The 27,491-nt window shown below is 46.5% G+C and overlaps 2 protein-coding genes across 4 annotated transcripts in view; one reads left to right on the forward strand and one right to left on the reverse strand.

Annotated features, from left to right (window-relative positions):
- The window catches only part of mcamb (melanoma cell adhesion molecule b), a 32,662-nt gene extending 20,750 nt beyond the window's left edge, over positions 1-11,912 (forward strand). Inside the window, exons 2-17 of one of the 3 annotated variants that reach the window (XM_076146090.1) lie at positions 1,553-1,677; positions 1,891-2,119; positions 2,252-2,322; positions 2,618-2,705; positions 2,788-2,967; positions 3,054-3,181; positions 3,264-3,399; positions 3,529-3,641; positions 4,072-4,213; positions 4,350-4,477; positions 4,642-4,783; positions 5,015-5,098; positions 8,013-8,054; positions 8,472-8,595; positions 8,992-9,103; positions 9,227-11,912. In XM_076146090.1, the coding sequence (XP_076002205.1) occupies positions 1,553-1,677; positions 1,891-2,119; positions 2,252-2,322; positions 2,618-2,705; positions 2,788-2,967; positions 3,054-3,181; positions 3,264-3,399; positions 3,529-3,641; positions 4,072-4,213; positions 4,350-4,477; positions 4,642-4,783; positions 5,015-5,098; positions 8,013-8,054; positions 8,472-8,595; positions 8,992-9,103; positions 9,227-9,229 (1,847 nt within the window). In that variant the 3' untranslated portion in view covers positions 9,230-11,912. Of the gene's footprint in view, positions 1-1,552; positions 1,678-1,890; positions 2,120-2,251; positions 2,323-2,617; positions 2,706-2,787; positions 2,968-3,053; positions 3,182-3,263; positions 3,400-3,528; positions 3,642-4,071; positions 4,214-4,349; positions 4,478-4,641; positions 4,784-5,014; positions 5,099-8,012; positions 8,596-8,991; positions 9,104-9,226 lie in introns of those variants that run through there. The other 2 variants (XM_076146092.1, XM_076146089.1) reach the window with 2 other exon arrangements.
- Positions 11,913-14,601: 2,689 nt separating this feature from the next.
- The window catches only part of cbl (Cbl proto-oncogene, E3 ubiquitin protein ligase), a 34,306-nt gene continuing 21,416 nt past the window's right edge, over positions 14,602-27,491 (reverse strand). Inside the window, exons 5-16 of the mRNA XM_076146058.1 lie at positions 26,530-26,651; positions 24,803-24,940; positions 24,000-24,087; positions 23,502-23,633; positions 23,160-23,372; positions 22,464-22,595; positions 21,875-22,336; positions 21,519-21,607; positions 19,993-20,229; positions 19,783-19,889; positions 18,538-18,780; positions 14,602-18,354 (exon numbers count right to left, since the gene is read on the reverse strand). Of these exons, the coding sequence (XP_076002173.1) occupies positions 18,059-18,354; positions 18,538-18,780; positions 19,783-19,889; positions 19,993-20,229; positions 21,519-21,607; positions 21,875-22,336; positions 22,464-22,595; positions 23,160-23,372; positions 23,502-23,633; positions 24,000-24,087; positions 24,803-24,940; positions 26,530-26,651 (2,259 nt within the window). The 3' untranslated portion in view covers positions 14,602-18,058. The remainder of the gene's footprint in view (positions 18,355-18,537; positions 18,781-19,782; positions 19,890-19,992; positions 20,230-21,518; positions 21,608-21,874; positions 22,337-22,463; positions 22,596-23,159; positions 23,373-23,501; positions 23,634-23,999; positions 24,088-24,802; positions 24,941-26,529; positions 26,652-27,491) is intronic.

The raw sequence follows: 27,491 nt of genomic DNA on the forward strand, positions 1-27,491 counted from the left end.
GAAATCTCCTGTTTTGTCTTGGTTGGTTATGAGACTAAATGGGTCTTTCTGCTGTTTGCCTTTTTATTAGTTGCCATGTTCAGGTTAAGGATGTAACGCTGTCGACTGTTGTTTGACTATAAAACAGGGAAATGCCATGTGAAACACTCGCCCGCCACCAGGGGGCACTGCCAGGCCAGAAAATGGTCTTTTTATTTCGTAAATCCTGTACGTCGGCCCGGGTGCCTGATCCTACGGAGCGGGAACAGTCGGGATGATCATCTGCCGCATCGATTCATATTTTGCTCAGAGATGGAGAGGGAGTTAGAAACCCATTTTGTCTTGCTCAAGGGCACATCAGAAGTGGTAATTAGGTAGGGGAAGGGAGTGCTGGATGTATTCTGCTTCTGTTCTTGTTCCTGGTTCTGTTTTGGCCCGTGCTGGTTTGTCTGTCGTTCTCTTTGTCAGCAGGATTACTCGAGAAATGATAAAAAGATTTTTCATGAATCTTCGCAGGGAAGAATCCACGACATGTTAAAGCTGTAATGACCACATTTATGTTTTGACCTTTGACCATTGAACCCTAAGTTAGTTGAACTTAACTTTGAATCCAACACATTTGCCTCACTCAAGTCTGGAAAGTCTGGACCAAGCCGGACAACAGCTTGACATTCCTTACTGTTTTCCTCCCCTTGTGGAGTGGGCGTGGCTCATTCATCCCAAAGTATCTCATGAATGATTTCGTCTACTTTAACCAAACTTGTCGAACACATTCACTCACTACCTATTCACAAAACGATGCCCCGATGGACCTGACGGCGGCGCTATGACAACAGCCATGAACCTTTGTCATAAACTTCAGTTAACTTCAGAAAGTTCACTTAAGGATACATCTCCATAAAGAACAGGGCAGAGCTTCTGGAGCTTAAATGAATATGAGGACTCATTGAAGCACATTCACATTCTTCCCGCCACGATCGCTTCGTTCACCAGCAGATAAATCAAACCTGGCAGCCTCGTTACCTCCAGGCTACAGCGCCTGCAGCGGCTCGTACATCCCACCAAACAAAGCCATGTGAAGTGTCGTCGGGGGGGGGGGGGGTCCGTCCTATAGGATAGTGGGATGCGTCATGCCGAGAGATCCTGGAAGGGGAAAACCACTCGTTCCTCAGAGAGAGATGGTGAAGGAACAGTGGAGCCACTATGCTGGCCGTAAATTGAGCCTTTCTTCCTGCGAGTGTGACACGCTGGAATGCAGCACATTAATGTGGACATGGGTGGGCTTCTCATTCCTCTCATAGCATCTCTCTCTTCCCTTTGACCCGTCGTGAGCTTCCAATCTCTTTTTGCCATCCCTGCCTCCGTCTTAGTGTGTGTCAGGAGGGCGTGGCAGCCAAAGGGTGTGTGTGAGTGTGTATGTGGCGTTATTCAGGGTGAAATTTTAGAAATTGCGCCACTGCCACGATATCAACCTCCAGGTTCCATCATGTGACTCTCTCTCTCTCTCTCTCTCTCTCTCTCTCTCTCTCTCTCTCTCCCCCTCTCTCTCTCTCTCTCTCTCTCTCTCTCTCAGTGCGGGCGGGTGTGGAGGTCAACATGGAGGACAGGGTGGAGGTAATGAGGGGGCAAACGGCTGAGATCAACTGCATCTTCATGCCTTCTGACGACGTCGGGGACGTGATGATACAGTGGCTCTACGTGAGTTTCCACACACACACACACACAAACACACACACACACACACACACACACACACACACACACACACACGCTAAGAGGGCCCCCAACACCAATACAGCTACATCTATGTTTACCTATAGACCGATAATTATGTTTGTACAAACTTTGGCCAAAATTACTTTTTACACACACCTGACGTGATTCCTGACATGTGTGACCTGTGACCTACAGACCGACTCTGCCAGTGTGACGCACACGCTCTACTACCAGGACAGCGCCATGGGAATCGTGGAGAAAGACACGCCGTTCAGCGACCGGATCAGCGTGAACGTGACTGGAGCCACAGGGACGGCGCTGCTGACCATCACAGACGTGAAGCTGGGGGACGAGCAGGAGTTCATCTGTCAGATCCGCAGCAAAGACGGGACAGGGCAGGGACGCACACTGCTGAAGGTTTTCGGTGAGACTCCAAACTGGCAGAACAGTGGAAAAATGGCCGAAAGTGCAGCAGACGCGGATTTAGAGCGTAGGAGTCATAGGAGTCATATGTGTCATAGTCATCAAGCCTTACATTTTCTTGATTCCTTTGCAGAGACTCCTGAGCTCCCGACCATTGAAGGCTATCAAACAGGGATCTGGGTTAACAATCACGAGCTGTCTAAGGTAATTATACTGGAACGATGTAGAATGGAAATGAGATAAATATCAAACAAAAACTTCACTCCTCTCTCTCTGTTTCTCCTCGTCTGTCCCTGTTTGTGTCTCCTCTCATTTGTCTTCCTCCTGTCTCCTCTCCCCTCCTTGCTTTCCTCTCCTCTTCTGTTCTCCATCCCTCTCATCTCTTCTGTTTCAATCTCGTCTTGTCTCGTCTCCTCCCTCCTCCCCTCTTCTTTCCTTGTCCCCGTCTCGCCGCGTCCCGTCTCCTCCACTCATCTGTCCTTGTTCTCGTCTCGTCCAGATCGGGGCCTGCGAGACCAAAAATGGATACCCTAAGCCTAACATCACTTGGTACAGAGACAAGATGCCGCTTCACAATTTCCCTGATGGTAAGAGAGATCCGTCGTCTGATTAGTTTTTACTCTGTCGGACGAATGTGGTCTAATGGTTTGCGTGTCCTGCGTCTCACAGAGGTGGACTCCAAGCCCGTCGTGGTCGTAGAGTCCAGCAGGCTGTTCTCAGTGAAGAGCGAGCTGTCCATGAGAGTGATGAGGGCGGACAAAGATGCTCTATTCTACTGCGAGGTCTCCTACTACGTCCCTGGAGGAATGCGCATGACCGAGACCCGACGCATTCAAGTCAACGTGCAATGTGAGGAACCAAATCAATCAATCAATCAATCAATCAATCAATCAAAACTTGTTTCAGACTTCTTTGACGACCCCTCTGTGTTTCAGACCCCAGCACCGCCATCACCATGTCGGTGGAGTCGCCACAGGGCCTGATCAAAGAGGGCGACACAGTTGAACTCCAGTGCCTTGGCAACGGGAACCCTCAACCTGCCTTCACGTTGAAACATGGAGTTGTAAGGAATTCATCTCACACGCAGTAAAGAGGGAGAGAGTACAGATGTGTTCATCCAGCTGTTTTGGCTTTTTTTTTTACAGACTGAAACCATTTTGGATTCCAACGTGGCGGTGCTGAATAATGTGACCCGTCTAAACAATGGAGTGTATCACTGCACCACCCTGGACATGGACACTTACGAGGAGATCTCTGGGAACACAACTCTGTTCGCCAACTGTAAGGACTGAGTTTGGCCACAGGAGGTGGTCGGGACACACACGCATACACACACACACACACGCATACACTGAATCAGTCAGGAGTGAAATGAATCCACATGCTTTGTTTGTTTGTTTCTCTCTGCAGATCTCGATGACGCTGTGGTGGATCCCCAGGATCCCGTTGTGTCCCAAGGAGAAGAACTCACTGCCACTTGCAACGCACTCTCCTCTCTCAAGACACACACCGTCTGGTTCAAGGTCAGTATGCAGACAAAACTTAGGACAAGGGCGGCACAGGGATTGGAGCCTACAACCTTGTTGTTGGACCCTGAAAAAGAAGAGTGAAGGAATGACTTGTGCCACTTTTTTTGTAATCCTGCAATCAAACCAACCAAGCAATGGAGAGATACCTGCAGAAATAATAAATGTGTGTGTGTGTGTGTGTGTAAGGGGCTAATTGAACCTGTGTTACTTTAGTCCACTTAAGTTCAGACCTGAGTAGAGTCTAAAAATGAAACCATTAGCTTGATTGGATTGTTTGTATTGTATTGGGAAGACAATCATCCATTAGTTTCTCATCATTATTCTGCAGGGCGTCACAAAGCATCAAACTTTCCTGGACCATGTGGAAGTTTGCTAAAGCGGCTGTGTGATTTAAAAACTAAACTAAAACTGCTTCCCCATGCAGGATGGAGAGGAGGTCTCAAAGGGCCATACGCTCAGGCTGAAGGACGCCATGTTTGACACGGCGGGGACGTACGTCTGCATGGTGACCGTTCCTCAGATTGAGGGACTGGAAACCAGCGGGTCCCTTCGTGTTTTCGTCCAGGGTGAGTGATCAACACTTTTACTTGTCGTTAAAGTCCCAGTTAGGCCTTTTTTAATCACCTCGGGCATCACCGCCGATCAACATGAGGTATAAGCAGCAGCTTCAGTGTCACAGAATCGCACTGGTTCTGTTTTCAGGCCCACCAGAGATCACGGAGCCGCTGACCAGGGACATAGAAGAGAGCAAGGACACCACCATCAACCTGAGCTGCCACGCCCGAGGCTTCCCGACCCCGCACATCACCTGGTCCGCCTCTGATGGACAGGTACGGCACAGCCAAAGCCTCTTCTTCCTATTCCATTCGCTGCAGCAGCAACAAAAACGAATCTGGCATCCCACAGCCAGAAAATATACGACACAACTGTGAAGCTACTTTTGGGGAAACCATCAGCCACCTGACTTGTGTGTGTGTGTGTGTGTGCGTCCCAGGATCTGAAGATGGTCACAGAGGAAATCACGGAGGACAGCATCCACAGCACGGTCAGCATCAAGGTGACCTCTGACATGAACGCCTTCTGCAACGCCTCCAACAATGAGGGCGTGGCCTCTGTGGCCTACAGCATCAAAGCCAGTGAGTTCCCGCGAGCTGCCCCGCCCCCTCGCCCCACCGTCTCCGCTGCTCGTGTCCGTGTGCGGACGTGTGCATTTGCGTGTGTCGTTCTTAAAGTGGTTTGGTTGTGTGTCTGTTGCCTGTGAAGTCTTAACATGTGAACCCCGTGACGTTGTGGATGTGGAATGTGGCCCCTCCTCCCCCGTGTCCTAACACAGTGTGTCCTGCCTCTTGCCCTCTGCCTGTTTTCAGTTCGACACACAACAACATTAGCCACCACTACGTCCACCACCACTACGTCCACCACCACCTCGTCCCCCCTCAGCACCACCACAGGTAAGACCACACAAGACCACCGTGTCCACCTTCATCTCTCCTCAGTCAGATCAGGTTTTGGCAGCGTGACATAAAGGTTCAGACAGAAGCCGAGGAGCTCAGGGGACGCTGCTCCAGAGGAGACTGACGGTGGCGACGAAGAGTTAGTGGAATTACCAGGCGTTCAGATCTGGTCTGATCATTACATTCATTACATCATCAATTCTCTGACGACTTCACTGTTCACTTCACGTGGTCACGTATATTTGGATCGGACACAAATAAGAGAAAAAATCTCTGTCTGTTAGATTCTACACACACACACACACACTCAACAAAATACCACTTAGAGCGAGCATGGACACTTTCCGAGACTTGTTTACGTTTTGTTTTTTAATTTTTGTCTCATTTTCGTTAATACGATGAGGCGCAGCAGCGTGAGTGAAAACAGACTCAGTGAAGAACAGACCACATGTGTGATCCATCGGGTGTGACGTCATCATGTGGTCAATCAAAGCGTCCGTCGTGTGCAGCACATAGAGCCGCTTGTTGGTTTACATAGTGTGTGACAGAGAAGAGGAGGCAGGAAGTGGAAATGATTCAATGAAACTGAATGAAATGAGCGAGGAGGTTAACGTGAATGACAAAAGATAATACATGTTTAAGCTGCAGCTTGGAGCAGCAAAGATCAGGGTTATGATACACAGTCATGTTAGGGCACACACACACACACACACTAGTGTAACTGTAGAAGGCAGCTGATGCTTTAAATGTACTCAGAGGAAATCTCCTGACTCCCATTACCACTACACACACACACACTCTCTCTCTCTCTCTCTTTCTCCCCCCATGTATCTCCTTCCACCTGTCTCTCTTTTGCCATCTCTCTATCCCTCCCTCCACCCTTTTTGTCTCTCTCTCTCTTTTTCTCTCACTCTGTCTATCTCTGCACCTCTTTCCACCTGTCTCACTCTCTCAATGTCTCCATCCCTCATCAATGTCTCAGTCTCCTCATCTGTTTCTCCTCTCGCTCCCTCTCTCTCTCCTCTCTCTCCCCCCCTCTCTCACTCTCTCTCTCCCCTCTCCTCCTGGTTCTTGTTCAGAGTGAAGCTCTGCTCTGTTGACGCTGAGCAGAGTCTAACATCCTAACATGTTTATCTTTGAATCACTGAAAAGATTGTCTCTAATTGTTTGTTGTCATGAGCCCATCAGGCCTCTCTGTGTCTATATGTGTGTGTGAGTGTGTGTGTGAGTCATGTCAGCGACACACTGATAATTGTGCTTGTAGCGTTAGACATCTTCGCAGCAGTCTATCGTTATAGCAGTCAACAAAGCGGTTAGCTCACACCCTCTTGTGGTTAATATTCACGGGAGAACAAATACAGACCGACACCGTCTGGGAACTCCAGCGTTTATTTGCGCATGCACGCAGGCACACACGTCACAACAGAAAAATAACGTCATAACATAAAATACAACAACATAACGTCACTGTGTGTGCCACTCAACACGACTTTGCCACTCATAACATCAGACACTCCCACTCAAAGACATGTTTAAAGCTTTCTATAATGGTAAACAAAAACCTAAACCCAAGATAAAACATTTAGCATTGCAGTGTTGTTCAGTACACTTTACTTCCCAAATAAGTATTCCTTAAACTTCTCCAACTTAGCCTTTATCACTGGCTTGGTAAGGACATCCGCTACCATGTTTGCAGTAGGGCAGTACATTACATTACATTACGATCATTTGGCAGACGCTTTTATCCAAAGCGACTTACATTACATTACCACCCTTCGCAGAGGGGGGAGCAATTGAGGGTTCGGTGCCTTGCTCAGGGGCACCTGAACCCGCGACCCTCCGGTTCCCAAGTGGAAGCACTACCCACTGAGCCACTGCCTCCCCTCCAGTACTCTATAGATATTTTCCCTTCTGCGTGTGCAGATCGTACAAAGTGGTACTTTATATCTATGTGTTTGCTTCTCTGTCTGCATACAGGGTTCTTAGATAAGGCTATCGCCCCCTGGTTGTCCTCATATATCTTGACAGGTACCTGCTGGTTACTACTATCTATCCCTTTTAGTAGCTGTACAAGGTACATACTTTCTTGAGTAGTGGCTGCTAGTGCCATATACTCAGCTTCGCAGGTGGATAGTGCCACGGTTGGCTGTTTCCTACTTTTCCACGATATAACTGGACCATTCACAGTTAAGCTGAAACAGTAACCAGTTGTGCTCCTCCTATCGTCTGTATCGGCTGCCCAGTCAGCATCGCTCTACCCCTCAAGCTGTAGGCGTTCTTTACATTTCTGGTAATGTAGTTCTTGATCTATAGTACCCTTTAAGTACCTCAGTAGGTGTTTTGCTGTAGCCCAATGTTGTTGCTTTGGTTCTGCTAGGTGTTGTGATAGTTTACTTACAACCCAGCTCAGGTCAGGTCTAGTACATGTCATAATGTATATTAAGCTACCAACTATCTCTCTATATCCTGCTGAGTCAATAACTTCACCCTCATTGTCAAAGTTTAACTTTTGCTCACATGGGGCGGATCTCGGTTTGCATTCAGACATTCCAAATTTTGCCAATATCTTCTCTATGTGTCTGTTTTGAGTCATTTTGATCTCTCCCTCACTCTGTGTAAAATCGATACCCAGGAAGCGTTTAAGTGGTCCCATATCTTTCATCTTAAACCTTCTCTTCAACATTTCTTTTACATCACTGAGTAAGGCGGTGTTACTCGCCTGAGCCTCGTCCTCACCCGACGTCCCTCGCTGTCCAGCAAGTAGACTTCGGCGTCTCCCCTCATCTTCGCCATCCCGCTCACCTTTGTTCCGTCGGCAAGCTCAATCATGTGATCCTCGGGTCTGAAGCTCTTGTCAACTGTTTTGAACTTTTTGGCGTCATTGATCATGTGCTCATGTGGTTTCTCTTAGTCATAGCAGAATCAGCTATCCCACCCAAGAGAATCAAGAAAGGTTTGTGTGCTGCCCCTCCTCTTCCCCCTCCTCGCTCCTCTTCATCTCCTCTCCAGCTCTACAGCCTCCCCCCCCTCTCGCCACTGGCCAGCGACCGCTGCTTTTTGAGTATTTGCTCGTCACCTCCACCTCCTCCTCCCCCTTGTGCATGTTGTCACTCTGTGTTCACTCCTCTTCCTCCCACAGCCCCAAGCCTCTCTGCATCTTCCTCCCAGCAGGTTTCCAGACTTTGGATTCCCTGAATGCTGCACGTGCCGCTGCACTTTTTCGACTCTGTAAAGCTGTGGCTGCCCACACACAAACACACACACACACACACTGCCGATCCTCCCGCTTCGCGCTGTTACCCGCGGTTACCATCCACGTACGCTCACTAACTAACGCCACATTGTCACTTCTGCTTCTCCCCCCCACCAGAGAAAAACGGTGTGATCATCGCCGTCGTCATCATCTGTATCCTGCTGCTCGCCATCCTGGGAGCCGTGCTGTACTTCCTCTACAAGAAGGGCAAAATCTGCGGACGATCCGGCAAGCAGGACCTGTAAGTGCCACACCATCATCATCACTCATCATCACTCATCATCACTCATCATCATGGCTCCAATTTGATCCCCTATGTAGGCAAGTTGTGGTCTTCAGGTGATAGTTTGGAATCCTATACATATACTCATGTTTGGAAACTTGGGAGGCCAATAGTGAGTCAGTGGCCTGTAAACAACACAGATAAACAAACATCCCATCAACACATTCTCAAGACTAAAGACCAAGGAACAGAGGGGAGCAAGGAAGTATAGAAAGAAAGATGAGTTTACTTCATGTGAAATATAAATACCAAAGCAAGAGAAGTAACTAGAAACTACAGTGTGAAGGACTTCTCTGTGAAGGACAACATGGAGTCTGGGATGTGTCTGATGTTTGCAGCTTCCTGTCTTTGCAGCACTAAAGAGAAATCGACCAACGACAACATCGTGGTGGAGATGAAGAGCGACAACACGGAGGAAGCCGTGCTGCTCGGCATCAACGGAGACAGGAAGCCTGCAGGCGAGCAGGTAGATATTCACTCTGCCCACACGACACGCCGAGCCCCCCTGCTGGGCCGCCTGGTTACACCATATAACGCTCCCCCCCCCCCCCCCCTTCTGTGTGTGTGTCTGTGTGTTTCCCGTCTGGAGTAAAGGGTGATGAGTACCTGGACGTGCAGAAGTGAGGAGGCTACAGACGGACGACAGCTGCTCCCCGTTCTCCCCTCTCAGGCTCAGACCCACGATGCCTTTCAGCTTTGCCCTGCGCAGAGTTTTCGCCAGGGAAAACATACACGCACACACACACACAGTTGCCGGTTGAAATCCAGCGAGAATATTTTGCTTCCCGTTCTCACAGAAATGATTGGAGATCTCCATGACGTCACTCTGCTCCCCCTCCACCCTGCACCGCCCCCTCTCACTCTGCAGCGCCTCATTAAAAGGAGATCACGCCAAGTTCACAGGTCAAATCAAGTCTGTTGGACCTGGGCAGAAATTTGTAGCAGCGTAAAGTTTGGAAAAAAATGACCTCTGTGATGTCATGAAGGTTTTTTTGTTGTTGTGTGAGCTCTTTTTTTCCTCGCCCCTTTTCTGACAATCGCAGGAGAAGAAATACTTCTAACAACTATTAGACTTTATTTGCACAAAACCAAAAAAGAAATATGAAATTTGATCTCATTTTTGGAATATGGGTGGGAAAAAAAATGGCTTTCTTCTTCTTCTTTGGTGCTCTTCCTCTTCGACACCATCGCAAAGCGCTCCATGACATCACAGAGGCTGTTTCCTTGACGACGACCTCCAAAACATTGTCACATCCCGAACCGAGACCTGCCTCAGACCCGCAAACCTGAATTGAACGCGTAAACGTGGCGGCGTTTCCTTTACAGCGTGAGTGAGCCGCGTTACACTGCTGATCGCCGTCGATTCTCTGTCCTCGTCTTCGTCTTCTTCTTCGTTCTCAGAGCACAACCGTGAGCAGGGACGTTTTAATAGCATCACCTCAGGCAAAAACGCGATCACGGACGAGCAGCAGCCTGACACAGCTCTTTGTCTCGTGTACATATTATAGTCTCTGTATATATTTCTTTATTTAAAATAACATGATGAAAAAAAAATCTACCAAAAAATACAAAGCAGAGAGTTTTATGTGGTTTCAAGACTTTAGCTCGTTTTATTCTCTCACCTTCCTGCTCTGCTTTCAGTCTCAACACTGAACCTTCAGGTGGCTTGCAGTGTTGCGGCGCCCCCTACAGCCAGTTCCAGCCTACACCAAACACTCACCCTAACTCTTTTCCTTGTTTGTCCAAACAAAAACAAAGCGTATGGATAATTTATTCACCTTTTTGTTTTTGTTTTTTGTTTTCTCTGTGGCTTTCGATTTAATCGCTGTCTGACCCGTTTGTCTAGTTTGTTGAACGTAGAGAACTTTTGAATTTTTCCGTTCAGGTTTTTCCCTGACGTTATTTACTTTACTTCGTAGCCTAGTTTTGATATTTTTGAGTGTATTTAAGCTGCGTCCATGTTCCGGTCCTGGACCCTTGATTCTGTTTCGAGTTTTGTTTTAAGTCAGATGTGAACTTTTCGTCTTGATGGTTCACACACACTGTTGCTGTTGCACCCTTGTCCTCTTATGTTTATATTTACTGGGCTGCCTCATCTTATTGTTGCCTTAAAGTGACGCTACAGCAGTTTTGCACATTTTTCAGGTCATTTATGTGTAAACACGGTCACTGACATGTTTATTTGGCGAGTTGGATCATTCTGGAGATGTTTGGTGTCAGGTTTCCAGGTCTTTAGGCCTTTCAAAAAAGCTCCCAGACATGAAGCTAGAAGTTTAGTTTGATACAAATATAATCACTGTTGCTTCAGAAAGGGTTTTGCTGTGACGTTTTTACCTTAAAATGTCAATGTTTGATACGTTTAGTTTTTTTTGCAGCTTGCATATCCTCTATCTTTGCTGCTGAGGTTTAAGCACAGGGATCCTTAAGGGTCCAATCATAGACCTGCAGACCATGCAGCAATGTAGAACAACCTCAGTGACCTTGTTTGGACGTTAAGGACCTGAAAATTAGGACATTTTGTACAATCACCAGTCTTTTCCTTTAACGTTGCAAGCGTCTCATGAAGGCTCAGAGAAAAACGGGATTTGCGCCACTTCAGCCTGGAACGTGAACGCAGCTTTTGACTACATTGAGTTCAAACATTGCCAACAGTCCAGTTGAAAAAGTTCTAAAAACGCCTCAGAAAGTCAAATATCAGCCCCGCGTTTGTTTTGTACCGTTACTTATGAACAATGAGTATATTTAATGTCCAGTGCACTGATTTCTTTGTGTTTATCCTTCATGCAGTTGTGTCGTTGCTTCTATCCAATGTGAAAGGCGAGTTAGTTTAATGTGACTGTGTGAATGAAACACACTACTGGAGTTACTGTTCTTGACGATGAAGGTGGATTGGATTGTTGATGGTAAATATGGCTCACTGCATGAAGTCAGATTCCTTTTTGGTGAAGAATGAGTCTGGTTGGATGTATTGATTACCTCCGCCAAGGTTTGTGAAGGTGCTACTTAAAGATTGTGATGAAAGTTGGTGGAGGAGTCAGGTCTGGCCAAGGGAAGAACCTGCTATATGTTGTTGCTGATCAAAAATCAATAGACTCTTACAAGTAATACATCAATATCGATGAATAAAACACAATTTGGTTAAGATCCGAAATGCTAACCACTGTGAGGCGCTGTAAGCACCTTTGCCTGAAAACGTAGCAGAGCTGACCCAGTTCTTTCCAGTTTCCAAACACGTTAGATTGGTTAATAAAACTTTATAAGGGCAAGGACAAAGTTGGCTCGTTCAGCCTTGGCGGAGGTATGAGCCCTTCTTTTTCATTCATGCATTGATGGAATATTTACTTGAAGTGTTTGTTTTTCAGAAATGTTGCCTTACACCAACACGCTGCAAAGTATGAAGTACTGATGTTTATGTCGACTCACTGCTGACATCATAACGTATGACTGTTAGAGGGGGAGGGGCTTTGTGACTAACACGTGAAACACCTGCTCTGAAGCCGTTGCCCAGGTGATCAAAGTGCCTCATTCTGCACTGATTCATGCAGGAATAAGTTAACAATCAGTCAAATCCACATGTGACGATTGAAGACAATCAACGACGCCGCCACTCGGCTGTCACTCGCTCTGTGTTTGCTGTTTGTGAGAATGTCACTGTTATAAATGTGTACAATTACGTTTAATGCTTTGGGGTTGTAAAATGTAAAAAATTAATGTCTGGACGTTTAAACCAGTTTACAGACAAATTCATGGTTTGTAAATTAAGTTTTCTTTTGGAAAATACCAAATAAAATCTTGACTGTTAAATGAATAAATGAAGATCTGTCCATCATTTCTATCAATTATTGACTCTCTTCCATTGCTTGTTGTCGGAGGGTTCTAGAATAAATTCCAGGTCCAAAAAACATATTTTTCAGGTTTGGTTGATGCCAGGACCACCTCAACTAGAATGTAAAGAGGTCCAGTTAGATACAATTTCTTGAAGCAAAGGTCCGGAAGATCATAACGTCTAACTCAGAGATCTTCAACAGGGGGTACTGCAGGGGCGTCACGAAAGTTGTGGTTGTAAAGACATTTCTATATATATATATTTTTTTTAAAACAATTTTTCCCCCACTAAATGAAATGTCCTTGAACACACATTAACATGAATCCAACATGAGGCAAAGTGGGGAAAAAGTTGGCGGTCACGGTCATCTTATTCTAAACTACTACAGAAAACTTGAAAGTCCCATATCTTGGCCAAAGGAGCTAGAGGGCTAAGATTTCAGACACAGCATCCAGGCTGCAATGGCATCAATTTGTGTGAATTTGGGGTCAAATTGGGGAATATTGAGAAAATATGGAAAACGTTGACCCAGCGGTCATCGTTTTGTAAAACTAGAGAAAACTTGGAAAGCCCATTTCTTGGCACAGCCTCAAGGCTGCAATGGCATCAATTTGTGTGAATTTGGGGCAAATGGGGGAATAGTGCCAAAATTCTGAAATAGTTGACCCTGCGGTTATTGTTTTGTAAAACAAAAAAAAAACTTGACAAGCTCATAACTTGGACAAGGAAAGAGCTAGAGAGCTCAATTTCAGACACAGCCTCCAGGCTGCAATGGTATCATCTATATGGCACTTCACAGTAACCATGGACCAAATGGGTCATTTCTGTGAAAGGCCTGTATCTTGGACAACAAGACCTCTAGAAATTTTAACACATCATCTATTCGGCACTAGGATCTGCAAGTTTGGGGCAAATTTTAATTTTGGTCGAATTTTGGAAAAATGCCAAAGTAACCATGGACCAAATGGGTCATTTTTGTAAAAGGACCATATCTTGGACAAGGAAAAGCTAGAGCTCCAGAATTTCAACACATCATCTTGATGGCACTAGGAGCATTTGCTGCAAGTTAGGGGCAATTTTAAATTTTGGTCATTTCGGGGAAAATGTCATAGTAACCATGGACCAAATGGGTCTTTTTTGGAGAAGGCCCCCATCTTCGACAAGGAAAGAGCGAGACCTCTCTTGTCCAAGATCGAAAACAGAAATAGGGGAAATAACTCATTTGGGAGAGCGTTAGACTGAAGATCTAAATGTCCCTGGTTCAATCACAGCTTTCGGCAGAAATCACCCTTGTCACAAAAATGTCAGTGTAACCATGGATCAAATGGGAAATTTTTGTAAAAGGCCCATATCTTGGACAAGGTAAGAGCGAGACCTCTAGAAATACAAACACATCATCTAGTATATGGCTCTAGGAAAAATGAAGACTGTGCTTGTATTTAATTCCCAGTGCATGTTTGAATTGCCAATTCTGAATAGCTGCAATTTCAAAGCTCAAATTGCTCAGTTGAGATGTCGCACTTAGCAAAGGTCTGTAAATGTTGTCTGCTGATGAGCCGCTTTTAAAATATACTTGGCGGATGCTTCATGTTGGTGACGGCAACAACTGAGTATAACAACAAAAACGTCTTTTTATGTTTGTCGAAGTGTCTGTTCTTCTTTGATAGACCTGACGTCAGTATCGTTGTGATCAAAACCACCACAGGAGGTCAGCCATTCATTGTGATGAACGTGCCTCTAGGCAGCTTTCCACTGGTTATATCGATTAATTTTCATCCACTTTTCTTGGTTGATGTCAGCATGTTGAAAGGACCATGGCTGCAAAAAACATCTTTAACTTTAAGAAATCCAATCGAGACAAAAAGACTGCACGACCTGTGGAAAATAGACGAACTAGAGACAGGAAAAAAGAAACAGAATGAGTGAAGAGGCAGAGGGAAGTGAAAGGGACAGAAAAAGAGGGAAGAGAGACAGAAAGGGAGGGGAGAGATGAGGCAGGAAGAGAGAGAAGGGAGACGGGAAGAAAGATCGACAGAAAGGGAAGAGAAGAGTAAGACAGAAAAGGAAGAAAGCAACAGAGGGAGAGAAGCAGGCAAACAGTGGAACACAGAGGTGTAGAAATACAGAGGACAAACATCTCCTTGTCTGCGTCTGGTTTTATTAACAGCACTGTGCATACGTTCAAAGTGATATGAGCTTTAAAATCCATCCAAACATCGATGAACACCATCTACTGATGGAGAAGCAACATGGCTACATGGAACAACAGCTCCCTCTTCTGGCATAGAGATGAAGTACCCCAACAAACAGGACTAGAGGTCAGGGGGGTATTTGGGGCTAGTACATATCAACCATTTCTGTTCCTGATCCAGGATCCGGTTCATCTTTTCAAAAAGGTTTAAAGGAACCTGAGGCCTTTTCACACATCAGCATTTGTCTTTGTCCTCTGAGAGCGCCGTTACACCTCAACCAAGGGACAGACTGAACGCGAGCAATACTGCACAACCTGACCGCCAGAGGTGAGATGGCAGGCAGAGACACTCGCACACTCTGCGAACCAGGCCTTAATCCTAAACATGGTGACCCTAAACATATGGCACTGCTCAAACGAGCATTCACAGAAAGTAAACAAAACCTTTGGAACAAAAAAAATAAAAAATACATACAAACATGTACGGGAATGCAAAACAAAAACCAAAATAAAAAACAGCCATTTTCTTTTTATATCAGTAACTTTACACGTCAGGCTCGTCTTTAGAGTGACAGCATCGAAGCACGCGTCGCTATACTGTGCGAAAAAAATACACCACAATAAACTGCATCAATAAAAACATCAGTATTGTATTCAGGATCGGGCAAAACGAGAGCGCCGGCCCATTACCCATCATTCAACAGTTAGTCAAGGCAACTAGGAACAGAAGAAGAAGTAAAGGATGGACAGAGAGCACAGAGCTTCCAGTTGACAGATGGCGCTACAACCCCCTACCCCAAAAGCAACATTCTTCATATGCTGGGAGAGATTCACTTCCCTGTACCTCAAACTCATTCGTCTATTCATTCATAGTACCTGGAAATTAAGCCGCTATCCTGCCGACGTCGGAAACAATACGTAAAATGTGCAAGTTAAAACATGACTAAAGACAAAACATTAAAAATGACTACGCTAATCCCCGAAAAATGTCCAGAGTGCCGCCGTTCAATGTGAGAGCAGAAGTCCAACACAACTGATCAAATCAAAAAACAGGTTCTAAAATACGATAATGCTTTTATTCTGTGCCTCGTGCTGAATAACACAGGTTTTCAGACAAAGCTCAAAGGTCAAGATTCAACCAATCAGATTACTGCCATCCATGTAGCACGAGAACAAGCGCTGGCCTATTTCAAAGTCTATTCTCCCGACTGGTCCTCCAATTTGACCTTTAAGGACAAATATAAGGACATTTCAAATCAATCAACAGCTCAATTTGCGGGAGTGCAAGCTTAAGTTCAGCATGGAAACTCTTCCCAAACAATTTCAGGCAAGAGCAGCACAGATTCATGCGGGCGAATACACCAGCATGAAAAAGTTTAACGATTGGAAACTATTAGAATATTGCTCTCCCATCTACTTAGTGGCGCTCTCGACGTGAAGCAGGGAATTCACGCCATAAAAAAAAAAAAAATACTAAACGAGGCTACGTGGGACTTCATCTTTTGGCTACATGTCACCTGGTTGTATGTGGATCAATGGGCTAAGTGGATCAGGAGCCTCCATCCCAGGCCTACGTGAGCCCCGATCGCGCTGGTTTCCCACTGCCTTCAACTGGCATCTCAACTGGAGAACACCAGGTGAGAGGAAAACCTGCTGGATCCGGACTCAGGCAGGGCTGGATCTGGACATTTCCCTGTGGGCAGAAAAGACTGCATATTTGTCAATTTTGATCTTTGATAAAGGAGTCTCCTCCCCTCAGGACAGCCAGGGTGAGCGCCACTCGCTTAGATGCACATTATTCCTGAGTTGGCCCAAACACTGATTCGACATAGACTTGAGGGCGGGCCAGCAAACCCATGAGCCTACTTTCCAAAAAAGCCTCAGTAATCAGAGGGGCACACTCCCGAGGAGACAGGAAAGGGGATGTCAGACACGAGCCCAAATCGATAAGAAAATGGCTGCTTTCCATCACCCATACATCTGCTAACATGTGGAGCATCAGAGATTCACACAAAGGTTTTCAAAACACTGAAGAGTCGTCAGCTTGAGGGCTGCGCGTTCACAAGCCGCTTGTACTTTCAAGTATGCTACATTACGGAGTGGAGAAACAGACGATACTGTCACTTTAAAGAGCAGAAACGGTTAAACACAATATCCACAAATGTACATTTAAGGCTTAATTGTTTAGCACTAATAATAGTAGCAGCAGTGAAGCACTTTTGAATTAATTATAATAACAATATTTATGATCATATTATAATAATATATTACCAAAGTAAAATCAATGACATTTTTTTGTTTCACAACACCGGATCAGACGGGAGACGGAGACGAGTCGGCCAATGAGAGAACGGAAACCTTTCAGCCGCCGCAGATCGGTACGGCGCGAGCCCGTCTGGCACTGCGGGGTCGTCCACGTTAGTACGCAGCGTATAGCACGCGGCTACACTCTGTCCGCCGTAAGAGTTAGAGCAGTAGTAAGTTTACTGAGTCTGAGTATGCCGAGTCTAATTCCACATTCATGTTGAAGAAGAGGGGCCCCTTTAAGAACAGCTCAGGGGGGGTGGGGGGGGAGTACGTCTGGCAGAACACGCACACACCCGCACCTTTAAACCGCACACAAACACACACTGCCAGACGACAGCACACACACCTGAAACCATCGTCATGCTACTTTGAAAAACACGACAAACACGCAGGTTTGTCATTAAAAAGTACCAAAGCAATGTTGTTAATCGAAGGCCGTAATGCACTGAAGCCCCCCGACTCTTCCTCACTACAGAGAAGGGGAGGGAGCGAGGGAGGGAGGGAGTGAGGGAGGGGGGCAAACCTCCCCAGGCATTAGTCTGGTCCCATGTTGCTTGTACTAACAATGACCCTCAAAGCTGAAATCATTTTCACATACTGTATATGCACGTACTGTATATATTACACACATTTAATATATATTTACTCATATATTAAAATTTCATATAGACACATACATTTTTAGTTTTATTTGTGAGGTGTTACATTTCCGGCTTCAAAATGAAACGTATGAATCTGTCTTTCCAGGATTCCCTCGAAAGGTCTTTGCGTCGTCTCGTTGCCGTTTTCCCACGCGCGAATCCGCAGAGATGTTCTGAAAAAGAAGGCGCCTGCTGGAGCAGTTTAAAGAAGGCCAGACACTGTTGAAAAGCGCATGGAGTGCAGGGCGCGGAGCGTCCCGCGGGTGCTGCCAGCTCGCCAGAGAGACGGCGGCCAGTTAAAAATCCACAGGGCGGTAAGGGCGTCAGCCAGCACCGGAGGTAGCGCTGCAGGCAATGGGCTTTGGGCTCGGCTGGGCTTTCGCCAACCTTAACCCGACCGGGCTGGGCCAAGCGAGGGCAAGAGAGCGACCATGGCAGAGCGGCACGGAGAGTGTGCTATGTAAGAATGTGCGCGGCGGAGGGGATGGAGACGAACTCGCGCAGGATATTCTTGGCCATTTCAATATTGTTCTGTGCGATCATGAGGGCTTTCTGGATGTCCTGGTACGAGTATCCCTGACTCATGAGGTGCTTGATCTCGCTACTGATCTGCGGGTTGGCGTCTCCCCCCGTCGCCCCACTACAGGGAGGGACGGGGACGGGTGGGACCGGGCTGGGCCGACGCTCCGAGTTGATCCGCCTGGGCAGGGGTTTGGGGGGTCTCTCAGGTGCCTCCACCTGATCTGAGAAGGCTGGGAAAAAGTGAGGAGAAGGTGAGTGAAAACAATTCAAACACTATTTTAGTAGGGGAGCGGTTGAATCCAAGAGCATTTTTCACTTAAAATAAAGAACTCAACTCCTCGAAAACGTAATATCTACCGCTAATATAGAATTTTTGTATTTGTATATCAGTTAGGTAGTTGCTAGATTCTTACATGCTGCTGCTCCGTTATCTGCATCAAGAGAAAGGCGGCTGAAAGCAGCTATGGATGACAAACCCGTTGAAGAGGATGAGGACGAGGAAGAGGACCCCGCCATTTCTGATAGGGTCCGTCGGGCGAGCGCCACCGGTACTCTGGCTTTGGGGAAGTCGTAGCCGTTTTCCTCCTCTCCTCCCTCCTCGGCTGGGAGATCCCGGGGGCCGTTGCTCATTGCCAGAGGTGGGAGCTCTGAATAATCTGGGAGACACGAAACAAAGCGTACAACTGAGAACTGAAAACAGAAAAAGAATGACAGAGAAGAGAAGGGACAACTGAGTGAACTGTGTGTGTTTGTGTGCGTGTGCAAATAAGCCCGGATGTGTTTGCCTTGCGTTGCCAGACTGCAGGTTTGTCAAACAAGGTTTCATTCTGAAGTGAACCTACAAGGGAACTTCCAAGATAAAGTGGGTGAAGATGAGAAGCAAATCTTTGCACCCATTAATGTGACAGATGACAGCTCAGTCAGTCAGCCAGTAGAGACATGGATCACATTTCTTTCTATATTGGAGAGCAGTTGTGATAGAGCCGTTTACACACACACACATGCAGTAACATGTGATCTCTCCACCCAGACACTGAGCTCACATTTTCATCCAAAGTGTAAATGTGCACAGAACACATTGATGGGTGTGTGTGTGTGTGTGTGTGTGTGTGTGTCACGTTGCAATGTGGGTGTGAACGTAATGTGCACAGCAGGAACACGTTAATGAGATAAAATTGGAAATGTCACTCTGACTCACCTTTCTGCTTTTGCTCACATTCATTCATAACTTATGTGATTTAGAATCAAGACCTCTGACTTCACTCAAAACTGAATATTATCAGTCATAAATGTAGGATTTGTATTGTACAATTATATCGAATGAAGTTGCAGCCCCAAAAATGAACTGTTTTACTGTCTGGGGACAAAACATTTGCTGACCTGTGAGTTAGTTTAGATTACATTATCACATGAAATCTAATGTTTTGTCAAACCTATACGCTAAACTTTGCTAAAGCATTCCGTCCTTCAATGCCCTAGTTCTATAAGAGAGGAGGGGATAAACACTAATATTCAACAGACTGGTGAGAGCGAGTCATTCCTATAGAGGGAGAATAAGACCGGTCAGATGGAATCCTTGCAGTGTTGTAGTTGTAGAGGCACGGTTTGTGGACATGACATTAAAGTGACTCATGCGTTTTAGTGGTGGGTGAACATACCCGAGTCTCTGGCCTGATGTGGCAGTGAGGCTGCCAGGGCCTGGGCCTGGACGTTGTACATGGCTTCATACATTTGAGGTCCGTCCTCCAGGTCGGCCAGCGTCAACCTACAACAAACCACAAGAGGTGCTGCATGGATGACCAAACCTCAATCTGTAATTTCAACGAGATGTGTTGCTTTGAGCTGGAAGTGAGGAGCGTTCAGCATACCGAGAGTTAAGTGGGCAGGCTTGGGTCAGTGCCTGGTGGGGCGTTACGGGCTGAGGCTGAGGCTGGGGCTGGGGCTGAGGCTGTGGTTGCGGGGGCCTGGGGACTGGCGGGGTCTCCACTACAGGCGGCGCGGCGATGGGAGGCAGGACAGGGCGAGAGGAGGGGATCATGTACTCAGACTCCTCTTCACTGTCACCGGCTTCCTCTCCCGTCACTGGCCTCAGGGCTGGATGGGACCTGGGAACAGACAAGCCCAGAACATTTACTGTGGAACTTTTGAATATGAATTTATCATACATACACACTAAAGGCTGTATGTTTGGAAGGGGGAAACGGCTTCCTGAAGTATCAAAGAGGCCACGCTGTTTATAAAGCACGCTTACTACAGTGAATCAATTCAAGGGCGTCCATTCTTCTGTAGTGGAGTCCTTCAGGCTTTGAGGCTTTTCACTTTATTATACTGTGGCATATGTCACGGCTATATCACAGCGGCTCTTCAATAATTAATAATAATGAATGGTTGGTTTATTTTCTTGAGCAGGATCACTCAGAACAGTGCTGATAAACCTGTGGTGATGGAGGATCCAGGAAAATAGTGACATTTCTTTTTTCCATATTTTTGCCAGTTTCTTTAAAGGTCACTCACTAATCTGACTGAAAAACATCAGGCATGTTTATCCCATGATAAATGTCTGTTTCCTCTGACAAATATAGAAACTACTTCATCATCATCTTTTTTGCTCCACTCATGAAGAATTCCACCGCAAAAGTATTGAGTTGTGACCTCTGATGAGCGTCCTTCCACTTTCAAATTGAAATGAAGGTTGATTATAGCTGAGGATCTAAACATTACATTTCCATTAATATGCTCTCGTATGAAAACTCATTTGGTGTCATCACACTAGTGGGGGAGAAGCTTCTGGTTCACCATCTGTTTTGTCAGCACAGCAGTCCCAGTTAAATCTGCCCCGTGCTCGTGGGACAACACAAGCCTGTCAAAGCGTTTAATAATTCACAGTTATACAGGGGGCAGGGTGGGCTGACATGATAAACACCAGACTGAAGAAGTGAAATCACGTTTAGAAAGGCAAAGCCGATCTGGAGTATCTGCCATCTTTAAATGTGGACAGTTCAAAGGGTAAAGAATAATAATTGTTGCCCAAATTACAGGGGAGAGAGATTCAAAAAAGGTCTGACAAGATGTTTGCTGTGGCAAAGCGAGAGAAAATAGTCCATTTTGACAATATGAGCCGAGCAAACTCCGGCCTCCAAGATTACCGCAGCATTACACAAACATCTCTGTGACAGTGGATCAACAAAAATGTTGAGTCACGACCTTTAAAAAGCTGGAATTAATGGTGCGGCTTACATTTGGTTACCACTTGCAACCAGGGGCCAAAACACAGAAGACACTCGAGCATTTTCAACTCTGCAAGTTTCTGGGCGACCTTTGCGTTTACAGCATATTACACAAGCTGAATGAGAGGCGTGCGGGCTGGCAGGGAGAGGCGGAGCAGATTAAGTACCTGATTGCCAGAGAGTAGATGGCGTTGGCCGAGGCTGAAGGCTTGACTTTGGGGTTGTCAAACTCTTGACTGGCTACGGCGGCAAAACTCTGGGAGGGAAACAGACACGTCAACTTTTAAAAGTGAAGAAAATTCTAACAAAACAGAGAAAGAAACCGTAACAATCCAAACAAAAACTCATATGGATTTTGACAAACATTGAAGTGCATTCAGATTATGAATAGGGCTTTGCTGCATTTCCTTGTGGAGTTAGTAATCTACTTAGTGGACATTTAAGATGAAAACTGAACTGCAGCAGACCTGGAAGTGGACGTATGTGTGCGTGTGTTGATATTTATATTAAGTGTTCCTCTAACCAGCTGGTGGTCCAGACTGAGGGAGCTGTTGTTCCTCTGCGAGTCGCCGCGAGTGTCCAACGCCGACGGCAGAGCCAGGGGGAGGGAGTGCCGGTTGGAGAGTTCTCTCACACCGGCGCGAATGTCTCCTCCCAGACCGGACACTTGGGTGGAGGAGGATGAAGACGATGAAGATGAGGAGGACGAGGAGGAGGAGGACGAGGAGGAGGAAGAGGAGGTGGAAGGGGCGACGGGGGCTTTGGGAACAGGCCTAGAGTTCCAGTCTGCCAGGGAGCGGTTCGGAGGGGCCGGGGGCAGCTTCTCTCGAGTCGGCTCCCCGGGGGTGGAGGGTAGCGGTCGCCTCTGGAGCCGTCCGTCAGACCCCGACGCGGCTGTGTGGGGACGGTCTGGTGGAGGCGGAGGGGGGAGGTCTCTTAATGCTGGGGGGAGAGGGAGAGGCTTGTCTTTGTGGTGAGATGCAGCCTGAAGGGGAGAAGAGATGGAGGAGGATCAGTGTCACAGGTCTGAAAGATACCTTCGTCTACATACAGTACAGCGCTTTGCTCATAATAAACTACAATCAAAACATCACACAACACAACACGCTTACCTTAGTGGTGACCCCTGGGCTGGAGGCTCCGGGCGGGTTGGGAGGTCTGTGTTGTAGCAGGTCCAGTCTGGGTGGCACAGGGGGAAGAGAGGACTGGGGAGCGAGTGACATAGGTGATGGGGGGCGCTCCACCTGGAGGATACACACAAAAGCACAGCTCGTTTCATTCATTTTGATTGCTTAATTCAAAAATGCTCATCCCCTTTCTACCTGCTATAACAGTAAGAGTCAAACACAGCTAAAGGAAAGGTAGCAGAGAAGTACCAGAGCCACATCAAAGTGTGTAAAATCTCAGACAGTCAGACACTCGACGAAAAAGATGAGAACACAGTTTTTTTAAGGAGCACATGAAAGATGGAGGGTTAGAAGAATGTGCCACTTATCATTTACCTGGAGGCTCGAAGGAGGCTCCTTGGCACCATGAAGGATGGGAGATAAAAGACCTGAGATATCAGCTGTGAGACCAAGGCTCACAGAAAGTGAAAAGGGCAAGGAAGGAGGGTTTTATCTGTGGAGACGCTGCTCTCAGACAAACAGGCGCAGGAGGTGCTGATAGTGAGCAGAGAGGGCAACAAATCAGCTACAGCCTCTACAGTTTATCTTTGGGAAGTAGAGCAGCCTTCCCACCCTCGCGTCTGCAACTTTTAGCTTTTTCTCTCAATTAAGGCCACGGCAGCGACTTTTCTTCATGGTTACCTTTGCACAGGCAAGTTTGCTCATCATGAGATGAGGATCTTCAAGTCTGTCGTCGTCATCATCATCGTAGCTTGGTGAAGGGGCTCCCTCGGCTCCAAATGCGCTCCTGCACCCGCTATTGTCCTTAGGATCAAAGGGATCCACGACAATGGGCTCTGTACCCTTGATCTCACAGCGGCAGAATGGGCAACCTGTTCCCTGACCCTCCGACTCCTGAAAGAGAGGAAAAGAGAGGGATACCTGCCTTTACAAACATCATCTTCTGTCCACAGGTATGCATCATGTTGCGCAACTCTGAGGCAGCAGCCCACACACAACCCATGGGTCCACCCACTCCCGTACCTGCCAGGAGGTGAGACAGGAGGTGCACATGAGATGACCACAGGGCTCAATCTTCACATCCTTGTCATTCTCGGCGCAGATCTTACAGAGCTGGAAAGTGGAGCCCATCTCACAGTACAGCTCATATTGCTCCTGGGGAAAACAAAATACACAGGACGGGTATGAGACAGAGAAACAGAGTACACCGGCGCCCACAGACCCCAAACTATCTGGAGAAACAGGTTCGAGCTCAAATGCAAGTGAGGACGTTTTTAGTGTTTAATGCTGTCCCCCACAAAAATGTCATCTGTTCATTACTGTCCTCTGAGACAAAGACAACTTCAACCTATCACAACGTCTTCTGACAGGAAGTGAACCAGTTTATTTGACATTGAGGGCTTTGGTGAGCCGTGAGTCTATGAGACAAAACCTTGTAATCCTAAACACCAGTCCAGACATTTATGACTTAAGAATGCAGCCTTCAGTCAAGAAGAAAGATTGTCAGCGTGCTGCTCTGACCTGTGTGACTTTGATGTGGTCTTGAGGCGAAGGCTCACACAGTCCCGTCAGGTCGGGGTTTTGGGTCCGGCCGTCTGGGAATAAATAACTGGAGATACAGAGACGCATGATGAGAGGGCACACACACAGCCACACACGCTATTCATGATAAAGTATATAATCATTGTTATGCGATATGTTTACACTGCTTGTACAACCAACAGGCTGTGGTAATGAAAACATCTGTTCAATCCATTCATCCAATCTGGCACCCTGTTTTAATATTATCACCATACTGCCTGTATGTGACTGTGTTACCAATGGGCCAGATGCTGCAATTATCACTTGATAAATGAATTGTGAACGCAGGCAATGTACTGTATAAGGTTTCACAGTTTAACTCGGCTTTGATTGCAGGCTTGGACAGGCCAACTATAGCTTTCATTAAACAAAAGGGATAAACGCTGGCATTAAAAGATGAATTTTATGCCAGCCAGCTGAACCACTGAGTGAGCAATGTGTCACAAACCAACCGCCTATGCTTGCTATGAGAACGCTGGAATGATGGGAATAAGAGTACGATATGGTTGGATTGGTTTAGAGCTGCAAGGCAGACTCAATCTCGGGATGCGAGACAAAGCTGCATAATTTACACAGAGATGAATACTTTGTGGTCGGAGGATCTACTACCACCACTCATAATGAAGACAGCACGAGCTCCACATACAGAGCTGGAGGAGCATGACATATCTGTCACTACTCTTAACTGTGGGGGGTGGTTTCTGGGTTTCTAAGGAAGCCAAACAAACTACAAGGGAACTTACAATCCTTCTCTGAAGCCGTCTATGAGGGCCTGGAAGAGGGGTTTGTTGTGGGGAATGGTCTGGAGTATGTTTCCATCTGCCGTCACGTAGCCGATGGCCCACTGGCCCAGCCGCGTGCAGCTCAGTCGAAAGATGTAACTGGGGACAGAGACATGACCAATCAGACATGCTGACGTTGTGCACACAGACATCATCATGGTAATAGAAATTGGACGAATACACAATATAATGCTGCTCAAGAATGAATGATGCTGTGGTGTGGGGGCAGGTGGGCTTTGAGCGATGGAGGCAGAGGCAACTAAACAAGCTGCTGTGTCTGCCTCGAGTCAGAATAACGAAAGCATTGCTCCTCATGGACAAGAGACAGAGTGAGAGATTCTCTCCTCAGTAAAAATCCTTTCCAGTGTGTGATGGCAGGCTCTATTCCCACCGTTGCGTGACAGCTACTGCTGGAACGCTTTTGCCTTTCACATTAGTAACATCGCTGCTGCGGGGCAGAACAGCTACTCAGTACTGCAAATACTGTTCAAATTTCCATGGCATTCCATTATGTATTTGGCAGTATTCTACACTGTTCAAGTAGTGAACAAAAGCAGCCTGGTCCTGTTTGCACTCAGGGTGCATCCCATTGCTTCCTCTTGCCAGGACCGTGTTTGGTAGCCTATATGCTATGTCTTGAAAAAGGCTCATATGTGTACTTTAAAACATTAACATTACATCAGCAGTATAAACTACTGACAAGCAATTATTTTGCAGTGTTGAAGATTTGTTTTTGCAGTAACCTTCTAGTGTGCAGTGTCAATGCTGTAACTTGTTAACATGGGTGCCAAACCACAATGAAAGATGCTCTCGGCTGAGGATTTAGTAGACTACACAGTCAGATATCCATTTTGTAATATTAAGCAGCTTTTCTTCTGCTGTAGGCTAGAAGTTGACATGGTAACATGTACATAGGAAAGAGCAATGGACCAAAAATGCTCCCCTGAGGCACTCCAAACCAGAGAAAGTTTACACACGATGCAGTTTCGTGACAGTATGGAACAAGAAATGCACGCATGAACCAACACAGCTCTGCAGACAGCAAGCTGTGTTGTGATCAGATCAACCAATAACGGCAAGGATGTCAACGTTGCCCCCACACACAGGACAGGCTGAAGAGGTGACATCAGCTTTCAGCATACAATCGGGCCATTGATGGTAGGTACCAGTGCCACGCTGCCCTGAGTGCCCCACACACACACACACACACACACACACACACACACACACACACACACACACACACACACACACACACACACACACACACACACACACACACACACACACACACACACACACACACACACACACACACACACACACACACACACACACACACACACACACACACACACACACACGATGGGCAGACATGCTCAGCTACCTCCTGTGTTTCTTTAACCACACTGTTGCTCATGGAAGCTCAATCAGAAACTACTAACAGTTCACTAACCTCCAAAAATTGAAATGGTCTCGAAGTCTCAATGTCAACATGAATAAAATAGTATCGTACCTAAAAATATGATGATTGGCAGTAAACCATTCAGTGAAAGTGGCTGGGCTCTGCCAGGGACAAGATGTTCAGTAATGTGCAGTTATGGTTGGAACGAAATGACATCAAATCGTTTCGCTTTTGTGCCACAAGTAGATTTAGGTTGCATAACGTCTGTGTCTTTACGTCTCACCTGCCGGGCTTGTGGATGAATTTCTGCAGCCGAGCTTTGACCTCATCGTAGGTGAGGAAGGCCATGTACCCCGGGTGAGTAACTGCCAAGCTGTTCCAGTTCCGCAGCAGAGATGACCAAGGCTACACACACACACACACACACACAAACACAGATAGGCAGTGACTCATCGGATGTGCGACTGAGTGGACACAGCGATGACAGTGTGACCACAGTAATGGAGAAATATACTGAATCATGGATGACGCTATAACTAAAACCACAGTTTACTGAGGTTGAATGCAATGCAAGAGCCGTCTCCCTCTGGGTGAAGCAACACTTAATACAGCATGAAACTCTTCTGGCACCATCTGGAGCCACAGGAGCACAAAGGTTAAATGGACGTTTGCTAAATGATGCAGACAGGTGCATGTATCTCGACACTGCCCGACCAAAACCAAGTCAACCCTTCACAAGAGGAGAAAGTGGAGATAGAATTGTCAGTGTTTCCATTAATGAATATTTCACAAAGCCTGCTCTCCTCATCTTGCGATACTGAGCTCAGAAGATGTGTGCAGTGGGTTTTCTAGGATCTGGCAGCTCTCTGGGAATTAATAATGATATCCTTAATTACGTCTGTGTTTCTTACAAACCGAAGACAATGACCAAATGCTTGGGCTATAATGGGAGAAGGATATCCATTTTGTGAGTCTTGATAAATTCTTGCGTTGTGCCGCTGCTTTCTGTCTAATACAGCTGAAACTTCTGTATCTTTAAATGAAATTGAAGAACATTGGTCTCCTCTTTGATCCATAGCTCTGTCAATATCTCCCCCAACACAGAAATGAAACATGAGACCTCATGTTCTACATAACCACTACTTTGCGTGCCATTAGCTTTGCAAATTAGGTGAGCGCCTCAACATGACAACTTTTTTGTTTATGCAATATTTTAGTTTTTTTTATTTCAGAGTTTGGAAACCC

This window comes from Genypterus blacodes, unplaced genomic scaffold (assembly GCF_046128005.1).
Source record: "Genypterus blacodes isolate CSIRO-AG114 ecotype Tasmania unplaced genomic scaffold, CSIRO-AGI_Gbla_v1 ptg000032l_1, whole genome shotgun sequence".
Taxonomy (NCBI): domain Eukaryota; kingdom Metazoa; phylum Chordata; class Actinopteri; order Ophidiiformes; family Ophidiidae; genus Genypterus; species Genypterus blacodes.